Source organism: Littorina saxatilis, linkage group LG8 (assembly GCF_037325665.1).
Source record: "Littorina saxatilis isolate snail1 linkage group LG8, US_GU_Lsax_2.0, whole genome shotgun sequence".
Lineage (NCBI taxonomy): Eukaryota > Metazoa > Mollusca > Gastropoda > Littorinimorpha > Littorinidae > Littorina > Littorina saxatilis.
In genome coordinates, this window is record NC_090252.1 from 72,013,216 (window position 1) to 72,027,107 (window position 13,892).

At 39.6% G+C, this 13,892-nt stretch overlaps 1 protein-coding gene across 1 annotated transcript in view; it reads left to right on the forward strand.

Annotated features, from left to right (window-relative positions):
- LOC138974296 (uncharacterized) overlaps positions 1–13,892 on the forward strand; it is a 298,636-nt gene that overhangs the window by 71,274 nt on the left and 213,470 nt on the right. Inside the window, exon 3 of the mRNA XM_070347016.1 lies at positions 12,799–12,904. Within this exon, the coding sequence (XP_070203117.1) occupies positions 12,799–12,904 (106 nt within the window). The remainder of the gene's footprint in view (positions 1–12,798; positions 12,905–13,892) is intronic.

Sequence of the window (13,892 nt, forward strand, 5' to 3'; positions counted from 1 at the left end):
TGAGGTAAAATATTAATTCCCTGCATGGCTGTGATATAAAACAGAAAAGTATATATACACAATAATGTTTATGCTGTTAGTTTCCGTACACACCTGGTATGGATGAATAAACCGTTTTTATTATGACAGTGTGGTGTTCATGATACGCCCAGTCATAAAAGAACCATTTGAAAATGCTGACAAGCGAAGCTGTGACTGAGCTATAGAAGGAACGTTGAATCACACATGTATGTGACTGGGGTGGGATATATTGCTTGCCTGTCACTGAAATATATTTTGGTGACTGAAGTATATATGTTACAGTTCAGCTGTGAAACCAGATAATACGTGTATTAACTAGGTAATACATGAATTAACTGACGGAAAAAACAGTTAATTCATGTATTACCTAAAATAGTTTAGTTAATACACGTATTCCCTGGTTTCACAGATTAACTGTAACATATACACATTTACTTTCATGAAACGATAAAGATTCTGAACATTGAATTATTTAAACACGAGTTTTACCCAAATGCAAAGTGTACATTTTATGAAAGCAGCATGAACAATAAACCAAGAATGTTAGCTAATGGAACGTTTGGTTTGACAAACCAAGACAGTCGTCAACAGTTAAACCTTTGATTAACTATAACATTCGTGTTTTTATATTTAGTCAAGTTTTGACTAAATATTTTAACATCGAGGGGGAATCGAAACGAGGGTCGTGGTGTATGTGCGTGTGTGTGTGCGTGTGTGCGTGTGTGCGTGTGTGTGTGTAGAGCGATTCAGACTAAACTACTGGACCGATCTTTATGAAATTTGACATGAGAGTTCCTGGGTATGAAAACCCCGAACGTTTTTTTCATTTTTTTGATAAATGTCTTTGATGACGTCATATCCGGCTTTTCGTGAAAGTTGAGGCGGCACTGTCACGCCCTCATTTTTCAACCAAATTGGTTCAAATTTTGGTCAAGTAATCTTCGACGAAGCCCGGACTTCGGTATTGCATTTCAGCGTGGTGGCTTAAAAATTAATTAATGACTTTGGTCATTAAAAATCGGAAAATTGTAAAAAAAAAATAAAAATTTATAAAACGATCCAAATTTACGTTTCTCTTATTCTCCATCATTTGCTGATTCCAAAAACATATAAATATGTTATATTCGGATTAAAAACAAGCTCTGAAAATTAAATGTATAAAAATTATTATCAAAATTAAATTGTCCAAATCAATTTAAAAACACTTTCATCTTATTCCTTGTCGGTTCCTGATTCCAAAAACATATAGATATGATATGTTTGGATTAAAAACACGCTCAGAAAGTTAAAACAAAGAGAGGTACAGAAAAGCGTGCTATCCTTCTTAGCGCAACTACTACCCCGCTCTTCTTGTCAATTTCACTGCCTTTGCCATGAGCGGTGGCCTGACGATGCTACGAGTAAAATGGCATTGCGTTCAGTTTCATTCTGTGAGTTCGACAGCTACTTGACTAAATATTGTATTTTCGCCTTACGCGACTTGTTGATTCTGTATTTACCACCGTTAGCAGTCTATCTGTTTTTACATTCATGAAAGCAACAACAAACCGATATGTCAGTTGTTAGCAACAAACCGATATGTCAGTTGTTAGCAACAAACCGATATGTCAGTTGTTAGCAACAAACAGATATGTCAGTTGTTAGCAACAAACCGATATGTCAGTTGTTAGCAACAAACCGATATGTCAGTTGTTAGCAACAAACCGATATGTCAGTTGTTAGCAACAAACCGATATGTCAGTTGTTAGCAACAAACCGATATGTCAGTTGTTAGCAACAAACCGATATGTCAGTTGTTAGAGGCTTTTCCTCCGATATGGGTATTCGTATAGTCATGAATATAGCAAGAAACTACTCCTACATTTCAGTTTTATTGAATTGAACTACCAGAATTATTCCTTCCTTTTCAAAACAGAAAAAAAGCGTGATGTATACAACGAGGACGCCTCAAAGAGATTAAGATGATTTGGATTTGGCAGCGGGAGAAAAAAAACGTATAACTGGCAGCAAATATACCATTGCATGTGAAGAGTCACAGGGTAGGCCTATGGCATTGTGTTGCACTGTGGCTTGTCACAGGAAAAGGCATTGTGTTGCACTGTGGCTTGTCACAGGGTATGGCATTGTGTTGCACTGTGGCTTGTCACAGGGTATGGCATTGTGTTGCACTGTGGCTTGTCACACAAGACCTGTGTCTCTGTCACTCATCGTGTTTGTCAGAAACATTGTGTTGAACTGTGACTTGTCACACAAGACCTGTGTCTCTGTCACTCATCGTGTTTGTCAGAAACATTGTGTTGAACTGTGACTTGTCACACAAGACCTGTGTCTCTGTCACTCATCGTGTTTGTCAGAAACATTGTGTTGAACTGTGACTTGTCACACAAGACCTGTGTCTCTGTCACTCATCGTGTTTGTCAGAAACATTGTGTTGAACTGTGACTTGTCACACAAGACCTGTGTCTCTGTCACTCATCGTGTTTGTCAGAAACATTGTGTTGAACTGTGACTTGTCACACAAGACCTGTGTCTCTGTCACTCACCGTGTTTGTCAGAAACATTGTGTGTAGTGTATACAATGGCACCCACCTTGTTAAACCCACAGTGAAAGACCCCCCCCCCCCCCTTTTGTAAGATCCTGTTTTCCATATGTTCTGTGCATGACCTGTGTTGATTTACCTCAATGTTAACAATCCCTCCTTTTTTTAAGACCTGATTTTGTGTAGGGCTTTGTGTAGGGCTTTGTGTAGGGCTTTGTGTAGGGCTTTGTGTAGGGCTTTGTTCAGGGCTTTGTTCAGGGCTTTTTGTTGGTCTTTGAAGGGAGGTTTCGCTGTACTGTGTATAGCAGTGTGTGATGGCCCCGGTGCACTGCGACAAGTATCGGAAATACAATATTGACCTTGAACACTGCCTTCCTGGTGTGAAATTGTGCCAAGGCTGCGTGTGAATAATCACTAATTAAATTCAGTGAATGCGGAAAATGGTGCACTGAAGAATAATAAAGTGCGTGTTAGCATCGCCATTGATCCAGTCAGTATTTTGCTCTCAATATATATATATAAATAAGTGAACATGCAAAGAAAGATATCAAGAGAGAGAGAAAGAGAGAGAGAGAGAGAGAGAGAGAGAGAGAGAGAGAGAGAGAGAGAGAGAGAGAGAGAGAGAGAGAGAGAGAGAGAGAGAGAGAGAGAGAGAGAGAGAGAGAGAGAGAGAGAGAGGGGGGGGGGGGTGGCTTGCAGGTTTTGGTGTGTGATTATTTACTGTAGAAAAGTCTAACTTGAACTATGCGACGAAGTGTTGTTTGGTTTTCTTTTTGGATTTTGTTTTGTTTTTTGTAAACGAGTTTAAAGTCGTTTGAGGTTACAGAACGGATTCAATCCTTCAAAAACAGCAAATTCCCTAATATCTGAACACGTCCTGCACAGTTTTATAGCAGATGGTTTGAACTGTTAATCCCTGTAAAACTGCAAGAGATATAATACTACATAGTTGATCATGATAATATACACAGCACACACACACACACACACACACACACACACACACACACACACACACACACACACACACACACACACACACACACACACACACACACACACACAGTTTGTTGAGCGTGACAAGTAAGAACGGAGAAGGAACAGACACGCAACCAGACTACTAAATACTATAGCAGAAGCACGCCCATACATTGCATTTCTGACGGGATCTTTATTAGCAATTTTTTTGGACACATATATTGAATAATAAAATATCACACACACACAAACACACATTGAAGCAGCAAAGCAACATACACATGGACTTGACAACTGACATACACATGGACTTGACAACTAACATACACATGGACTTGACAACTGACATACACATGGACTTGACAACTGACATACACATGGACTTGACAACTGACATACACATGGACTTGACAACTGACATACACATGGACTTGACAACTGACATACACATGGACTTGACAACTGACATACACATGGACTTGACAACTGACATACACATGGACTTGACAACTGACATACACATGGACTTGACAACTGACATACACATGGACTTGACAACTGACATACACATGGACTTGACAACTGACATACACATGGACTTGACAACTGACATACACATGGACTTGACAACTGACATACACATGGACTTGACAACTGACATACACATGGACTTGACAACTGACATACACATGGACTTGACAACTGACATACACATGGACTTGACAACTGACATACACATGGACTTGACAACTGACATACACATGGACTTGACAACTGACATACACATGGACTTGACAACTGACATACACATGGACTTGACAACTGACATACACATGGACTTGACAACTGACATACACATGGACTTGACAACTGACATACACATGGACTTGACAACTGACATACACATGGACTTGACAACTGACATACACATGGACTTGACAACTGACATACACATGGACTTGACAACTGACATACACATGGACTTGACAACTGACATACACATGGACTTGACAACTGACATACACATGGACTTGACAACTGACATACACATGGACTTGACAACTGACATACACATGGACTTGACAACTGACATACACATGGACTTGACAACTGACATACACATGGACTTGGCAACTGACATACACATGGACTTGACAACTGACATACACATGGACTTGACAACTGACATACACATGGACTTGACAACTGACATACACATGGACTTGACAACTGACATACACATGGACTTGACAACTAACATACACAAGCAAACAGATGACAGTTTACACAGACAAAGAGTTACAAACAATAAGTGCATTGTCAAATAAATTACACAGCAAAATTGTGGACAGCAAATCGAACAAAACACACACACACACACAAACACAGCACACACACAAAACACATGGTGAACAATATGCAGCTTTATCAAAATGGACGAAATGTTAAGGACAGATGTACTGATTTTATGTTTGCACTGGTGAGTTGAGTATATAACTTTGCATATATATATACAATTAATGAAAATATATTAATAACAAGGCGGTGGGATGTGGTTCAGTTATTCAAAGGCAATTTAAGGATGGACACCTTACATGATCTGGAGAGACATCTTAACATCAATTAATAACTGATTAATACCCTCTAACCAAGTAAACTTAATTGTTCATTTACACTGTGATTGGTCTTTTCATTTCGCCGTTTAAGTTTCTTTTTCTCTTGCAGTTTTTCTGCTCTGTACCCAGCAAGCTGCAGTTTAAATTTAATATTTTCATACAACTAATGCGCTTTTATTTAGTTTACGGGATTTTTTGTTGTTGCTTTTTTTTTCGTTCATTCTTTTTTTCTTCTTTCTTTTCCAAGTGTGTGTTTGCTCGTTGCTAAGGACAGTCTGCGTGCACGGTGTTAGACAATATTGATCTTTGAGCTCTCACAAGTAATCGCAGGGTTTATTCTCCATTTTCTAATGACACTTTATCGACCTGCAAGTTTGGCACGACGAAGACAGATTGCCGTGTGTGACGTTCTATCGTATTAAGCCTCTTGCATATTATCATTGAAAGAGATAATTGTGGTTTATTCCAGCACTAGATACATATTAGCTTATATTTCGTATTTTAGAAACATATACGGCTAATACAAAAGTGGTTTTGAATGTGAGTTGCATGCCTTTTGTTTATGGGTAACGGAAAACGGACTCAATCTTTAAAAGGTAATTTGGTTTCTAGTTTGTTTTTACAACAAAAAGCAGCCGTACGAACCAACGAGAAACGAAACTAACAAACAGGCGGCGTAACAAAAAAGAAAAAAAAGATATTGCCTGATACATCATTCGGTGAAGGAAAGCACTTTTGAGGAGCAAAGAAAGGAAGGAAACAATGCATAGTTCGGTCTTGTTCTTCTCAAGTAACGAAGTTCATCGCACGAGACGTCAAAAACAAATGTAGAATATGTGACCCTGAAACAAGGGTCCTCATATTTGGGAGATGTTGCATGAGGAGGAGAGTGTGACTAAGAGCACATAACTTGCTTCTTTGTGTTTGATTCTTCAAATAGAAGCATCCTAATGTACGTTCACTGGTTTATCAGAAGCACTTCTCTCTGTTCACTGACCAGGTGAAGTAAATATTTTTTTTAAAGTTTCTATCAACTTCAGCATATAACTTTCAGGAAATTCCACAGATTAAAACAAAACAAAAAATTGAAAAGCGTTGCAACATTTCTTGAGGCCGAAACACCCAATTAATTTTACAAGATGGATATAGGTTGCTTTTCACCTATATCTTGCACTTTTCAATTGACTGTGGAAGATATTTTAGGAAGAACAAAATCTCTCTAGCCAGGATAACAAGCAAACAAACAAAACAGACGAAAGCTGACATAAAGAAACAGACACGAGTAAAAGCAACTACAAAAAGAAGAAAAAAGATATATAAATATATATACAGAACAAGAAACGTGAATGCAACGCATAAAATAAAATAACATAAATATAATCCAAGGAATAGAAATACAAGGTGCAGTGTCCTGTGTCTCTGCTGATGATTATGCAAAGCAGACACTCATTAGTAACCTTATCGGAGACTAGACGAAATAATAATAAAAAGAAAGAAAAATTGAAAATAAAATACACGCACTCTTGATTTTGTTTTTTTCCATTTGACTGTGTGCGTGGATGTGTGCTGATTGGAAATCGTATTTCACTGATGTTTGTTTTTCTTGCTTTCATTTCATTTTCAAGAAGTTTTATTTGAGGCAAGGAGATCGTAAGATACGGTGTCTATATCCACAGTGTTCTGGTTGTTGTTCGCGCACGACATGATTGTCGGAGGGGGGGGGGGGGGGTGATGCAACAGAAATCGTTGCTGGAGCCCTCGCCTGTCTTAAATAAAAGTCATATAGCTACATCAAGCTACATTTTGTTTCATCTGCCTTGCCAACTATGGCCGCTGCACCTGTTAAATAGTTTATATTTGACAAAATTCAAACCAATGCTTGAATTGCTGCGTTACTTTTTTTTTGGATTAATCATGAATGCGTTTGACTCTCGATTTTTTGTGCTGAATTGGTGCATATATAATAAACACACAATTAAAATGAGAAATGAAAACGGAGATCCTGCATTTTTGCTATAACTGGTAATATCTCAAGTTGCTTACATGCCCGCATGAGTACTTCTGTAAAGTCTTCATATGTTTTGGTCGAGGTCAATTTGCAATGGACGCAGGCTGATATGCTTTGTGCGCATTCATCCGACAGACGGCACGAGGAGAAGAACAAAGGGGTGCTGAAGTTGGGGGAAAAAACACAGTTTGAAAGCTGCGACAGAAACCACGTAAAACATACAAGTATGTAGATAACGAGAGTAATAGTTTTCTGCAAAGACTGCTCATCTATTGACAAAGGTTAACTAGCGAACATGTTGCTGGCGGCACATGCTGTATTTATGGCATCAGCGGTACTTTTATGGAAGTCTTTCTATGCAAAATGTATCAGTTTGACTTTATTCTCATGAAAAGCATGATGAATTTACGCGTGTATACATTATATACGTTTAAAAAAATACAGCTCTGGGTGCAAGACTCAGCTATGTTTTTATTTATCTACACAAAACAGTCCGCTCTGTTTGCCCTCAACAAGCAAGAACACACAAAAGTGGACGGACTTTAATTCTTTCTTTCTTTATTTGGTGTTTAACGTCGTTTTCAACCACGAAGGTTATATCGCGACGGCGGACTTTAATATAATTATTATTGCTTCTATAGTTCTACGTTTACGCTCATGAGGAAGTTATCATATAATTATGCATGATTAAGCAAAAGTTCAAATGTAAACTAGTCCACCGTTTATGGGCATATATACGACAGCTGTGTGGGCGGTTACATCGTGTCCCACGACAACTATGATCCTTGTATTGGCCACAAACAGGACTGAGTTATAAACGCTGTTCATGCACGAGGTTCAGTCTGTCATGTCGGCTTGGGTGTTTGACTCCTGCCTCACATTATATTACATTTTCCCAGCGCAGCAGATTGTTATTAGCACGTGGATTACACTACAGTTTAGACAAATACTCCAAAGATATATTTTGACAATCGAGTATTTTTTTTATCTAATTTCTCTCTCTCTCTCTCTCTCTCTCTCTCTCTCTCTCTCTCTCTCTCTCTCTCTCTCTCTCTCTCTCTCTCTGTGTGTCTCTCTCTCTCTCTCTCTCACTTTAATTCACCTCAAGATGCTACTAAGGATAACATTGATTTTATTGTTCACCAAAAACACGAACATATTCTGTTTGACCTCACTTCGTAATACTACTGGCAGCGTCAGTCATTTGAGCACTGTGCAAATTAAAGGCAACACTATTTGATCATTTCCGATTAGTCCTAATTTGTGTACACTCTGTCGGGTACATACATCATGGCTGCTTTAACATTAAAGGGGTGTACTTCATTGACAGAGCTAGTTCATTCTCACAGACCGATTGTGCGCATGTCATGCACAATTGATCACTGTTATATTATGGGCTGCCAATGGTCTTCTGCGTGTTCAAACAATCAATCCAAAGGTACAATTGATTCACAATCAATGGCCTTCTGCGTTTGCCTGTTTGCAATTAGTCACGATGTTAAACTATATTACATTCACTGTGCTGATCTGAGCATTAACTGCCAGGACCGTACTTTTTCACAACACTTTGACTAGGCTGATTAAGTGGGTTTTTTTCCTTCTTAAAATAAACAACCCCTCAGAATGGAACTTTTATGCTCAGTTCTATACAAACTTGAGATATTTCCTGCTGAGCAATTAATGCTATTTGAAGCCATCCAAACAATGTCATGATCTGACCTTTGGCAGGACTTCAACCAGTTTGTGGAAAGCAGAAACACATTCAGTTTCTTAACAAAATAAAATAAGATTCAGGTCACAATTATTTTATTTAGTTTCCTTTTTGGTCAGAGTTGAAAAAACTACTATATGGCACAGGCTGTGTGCGAACGCTCACCTCAGACATGTAACGTCGCAGAGATAAAGATATAAATTGGAGATAAAATCAAACGCCAGAGTGATTGCGCAAACGTACTTGCTGAGCAATATGAAATGCTACCACTTTATTTTCTTTTTTCTCATCCCAACCGTGAGAACAGTGAGATGAATGCAACCTGCTAAATCAACACTGAATGCACGTGTGTCGACCAGTACAGGCACTCTGAATATCGTCGTCTTGCTCATTTCTCTCTCTCTATATGCCTGGTGTTTTGGCAACTACATGTTTGCCGATTAGCCCATTATTGTTTTCGATTTGTTAAGGGGACATTCAGTGAACATTATTAAGTCCATCATAGCATTTATCACATTGCAAAAGTTTCACCTTTTAGATATTCACAACACAAGTTTATTTTTAATGTTTGTATTTATTTCAACTGATTGCAACCATTTAGTTGTGTCTATATCTATATATCTATATCTATCTATATATCACCGCAGAACATTCCCCATGTGTGAAACAACAACGCTGACCTAGCGACCAGTATTTCTCCCCACAGACCTGACCTAGCGACCAGTATTTCTCCCCACAGACCTGACCTAGCGACCAGTATTTCTCCCCACAGACCTGACCTAGCGACCAGTATTTCTCCCCACAGACCTGACCTAGCGACCAGTATTTCTCCCCACAGACCTGACCTAGCGACCAGTATTTCTCCCCACAGACCTGACCTAGCGACCAGTATTTCTCCCCACAGGTGGTTTGCCTCATACCCATACTCCTTTGTCGTTTTGCGTGTTTGGATTTATCAGTTGGATGGATGACTCAGAATGGTATCTGCATATAAATCAAAACGGTGTGCGTGTTTCCAATATCAGTTGGATGGATGACTCAGAATGGTACCTGCATATAAATAAAAACGGTTTGCGTGTGTGTGTGTGTGTGTGGGGGGGGGGGGGGGGGGCTAGACTGTCACACGGTACCTGGATGACTAATCCTGCTTTATTTTGAAAGGCGTACATTCACAATGATAGTGCACCATGTGACTTATTTGACCAACCAGGGTTGATTGTAGATGACCTGCTAAAGGTTATATAGAGGTCGTCAGACCAGGACCCTTCTTGTCTATCACATTGAAAATAACCAAGAGAAACTTACATTTTAAATTAAAAATATATCAAGGTTTGGTCTTCTATAGGGAAGGACACTTTTTATTTTTTGATAATTAACTTTATGTGAGTGTGTGGGTCTGTGTGGGTCTGTGTGGGTCTGTGTGGGAGACTGTGGTTTGAGCAGATTGCTCTCAGTGTGGGAAAGTGGTAGATTCATAAGAGGTGTAGAGTGAAGGTGTGTGTTATGGCAGCTGATGAGTGGGTATGTATAGGTTACAACACGAGTGGTTTTTTATATGGCTTGTATTTCAGTCAAGACCCAGCGGATGAATATCATCGGGAGACACGAGCCTCTGGCGAGTGGCTCTCGATTGATATTCCCGCTGGGTCTTGACTGAAATACAAGCCATATAAAAAACCACGAGTGTTGTAATCTGTATATCCCATTCTACCATCAAACACAAAGTGTAGACTACTAGCGGCACTGTTGCGATCTGTGGACTGTAAAACAGTGGTGCCAGCGAGACTTAGCCCTTTTGCAACCTTAAACTAAGTGACCGTCGCTGAAAAAATAAAACGAATGAGTGCATCGATAAGTACGCGGTAACACTACTTTCAGACCATTTAAAAGCTTTAAGTAAAGGTTCATAAGTTGCAAGAAAGTAATGAAGTCGTATAGAAATTAATTTAGTTGAAGCGCACAATTCTTTTGTTTTGCGTTTCAGGTCGGCAGAACGGGCGAAACGGGTTTGGGACCCATTTGGCTTACTCGATTCAGAATTGATTCCACGTTGTTTTTCTCGAACGTGTTATTATACAATTAGGCTTATTGACAGAGAAGCAAATTTTAGGGAACAAATATGTAGGTTTAGATTTAACCATTTGCTCCCTATTTGAAATGTATCTACGTGATAAACTGTTTTGCGAGTGTGTTTGGATGGATGAACCTAAACTGGTATGGGTGTGAGGAAAACGGGACCGAGTTGACGTCTGTCACCACCGATTGATTGCATTTTGAAGGAATATGACTGGATTACGGAAAAATACACACATGTTAAGTTCTTGGATACCTTCATCGCCAATGTGGACTTACTGCAGAGCCAGGCAAAAGAGTAGACTTGCTCGCAAAACACGTGAAACAGCCGATGTTTGATAGCGAAGCCAAACCGTGCCAGGTAAGGACCTTCTCGGTCTCGCTACGCATGTCACCAGTGCCGGGCAGTGTTGTTGCTTTGAGTTTGACTAACTAACTCGAAACTGTCATTTAAAACATGAGCCAAATGTGTATTGATTGTGTGATTAGTCTATGTGACAGGGCTTCTATTATCTGTGCTCCCTAGCTTCTGTCAGTTCCCACACCGACACTGCCAGAGAAACTGAAGACGCACACCAAACACATTACTGACAGACTCTCAAAAGTCGTCTGCTAACGATGCAAGGGAGGGTACTCGTGTTTTTGTTTTGGTTCGCTAGCATCTGGGTATCTTGTAAGTTGAATGTTCGTTTTTTTCGATCTGCATTGCTTTCATAATGAAAGAAACGTTTGTTTATTGCATCCCATACATCAGATCATTTCTGAGATTCATTTTTGCGTGCAACTGATATGGTTTTCTGAGCCGTGCAATACGATTTTGGAACTTCATACAAATGTGTCACATTGTTCGGCGCGAGGTCAAAGGTCGGGAGGAAAGTAGTTCTTTGCCCAAATCGGAATCTGCACTATCATATATTTTTTGGAGTCCATGATGTATTTATTGAGCTATAAAAATACAACATATATACCCATACTGAAGTAACAGAGACAAAGAAGGGAGGTCATGGGATATATATATATACTAAACTGTGATTTTATGTTGTATTCTTTCTTTATTTGGTGTTTAACGTCGTTTTCAACCACGAAGGTTATATCGCGACAGATTATGTTGTATTACATGATCCAATATTAGTGTGTTCATTTACTGTGAGTGATAAACCCGAAGAAAAATTAATGTTTTTACCACCAGAACAGACACAATTACTGTAATTTATTTTATTTTATTTTATTGCATTGCATTGCATTGCATTGTATTGTATTGTATTGTATTGTATCGTATTGTACAACATCAATGGCACTTGTTCCCGTTTACCGTCTTGGCGCACGCAAAATGCAACATTTTTGTGTGGCAAATTAAAAACTTATCGTGTTGTTTGTTTGTAAATAAGCTACAATGTGTAAGATTAGTTGGTATGGGTCAAAACTTCAGTGTGTATGTCTTTCAAAGACATGATGATGACAGCAATTCTAGTGAACTGTATTTGTGCAATGACTTTGACTCGTCTAGTGTCCTTTTCTTGTTGGTTTTCCTTGTCCTGTATTTGTAAAGAGTGATGTAAATACAGCGACTGAAATTGTTTTGAGCGCTCTTGCACCGTAAGTTTGTGAGAACAGGAGGTGGTCCATATTTGGAAGTGGTCCATATTAGGCAACCTTCCCCTATATGTGTGTATGAATGTCGCCCACACCAGGACAATTACCAATGGCGAAATACATTCTGGTTCTTATTCTTCTTGTGCCTGCTGCTGAACGAACCAGTACACAAGCACCAAATGTGTTCCACGTTTTATGCTCAGTGTTATCAGCAATTTGTGCATCATGCTAAGACCAGTGTTGTTGTGTGGTTTGCAGACGGCCGTGTCAATGACTGGGGTGACCTGCCTGCTAGACTGTGCACCACACTGACCTCGTCTCGAGTGGACACCAGCTGTCGCCCTGCCGATAAGACGTCACCCTGGTGAGAGCTTCCTTCATACAGTCAAACCACCTTTAAGACACCCCCAACCCCCGCCCTCCCTCCTATTTAAGATTTTCTCATTTTTAAGACCTTGGTGTTGGGATTGTCTATTCACAGACTCCCTTTTTACTTTACCTCCATTTTGAGATTCTCTCTTTTCATATAAAAACAGTGGAACCCCTTTTGATAAGAACCTTCTCTTTAATTAAGACTAGTTCCTTTCTAAGACCTGTCTAAGACCTGTCTAAGACCTGTCTAAGACCTTTCTAGACCTTGCATTCCGGGTTTTCTATTCACAGGTTCTTTCTTTCCATATACAGTGGAACCCCCGTTATATAACAACCCTTTCTGTGAGACATCCTCATTTTCAGATCTTGCTTTTCGGATTTTCTGCCTTAAGATGCGGGTTGCACTGTCGCTGTTCCCCTCTCTGTCTCTACGCCTTCATTGCTTTGTTTACTTCGGAGTTTTGTAATAATCTGTGTGTGTGTACACTTTAGTTTAAATCAGGGATGCATGTCAAGGTCGAGGGTTCGAATCCCGGCCGCGGCCGCCTGGTGGGTTAAGTGTGAAGATTTTTCCGATCTCCCAGGTCAACTTATGTGCAGACCTGCTAGTGGCTTATCCCCCTTCGTGTGTACACGCAAGCACAAGACCAAGTGCGCACGGAAAAGATCCTGTAATCCATGTCAGAGTTCGGTGGGTTATAGAAACACGAAAATATCCAGCATGCTTCCTCCGAAAACGGCGTATGGCTGCCTAAATGGCGGGGTAAAAACGGTCATGCACGTAAAATTCCACTCGTGCAAAAACACGACTGTACGTGGGAGTCTAAGCCCATGAACAAAGAAGAAGAAGGGATGCATGTTGTTGTAATGTATGATTCTTAATTAGTTATCGAGCAATTGAAACCTGAGACTGAAAACAAGAGGATGTTTTTGGTCATTATCAGCTTTCAATTTAAATATCCTGCACCTGAGCCCAGATA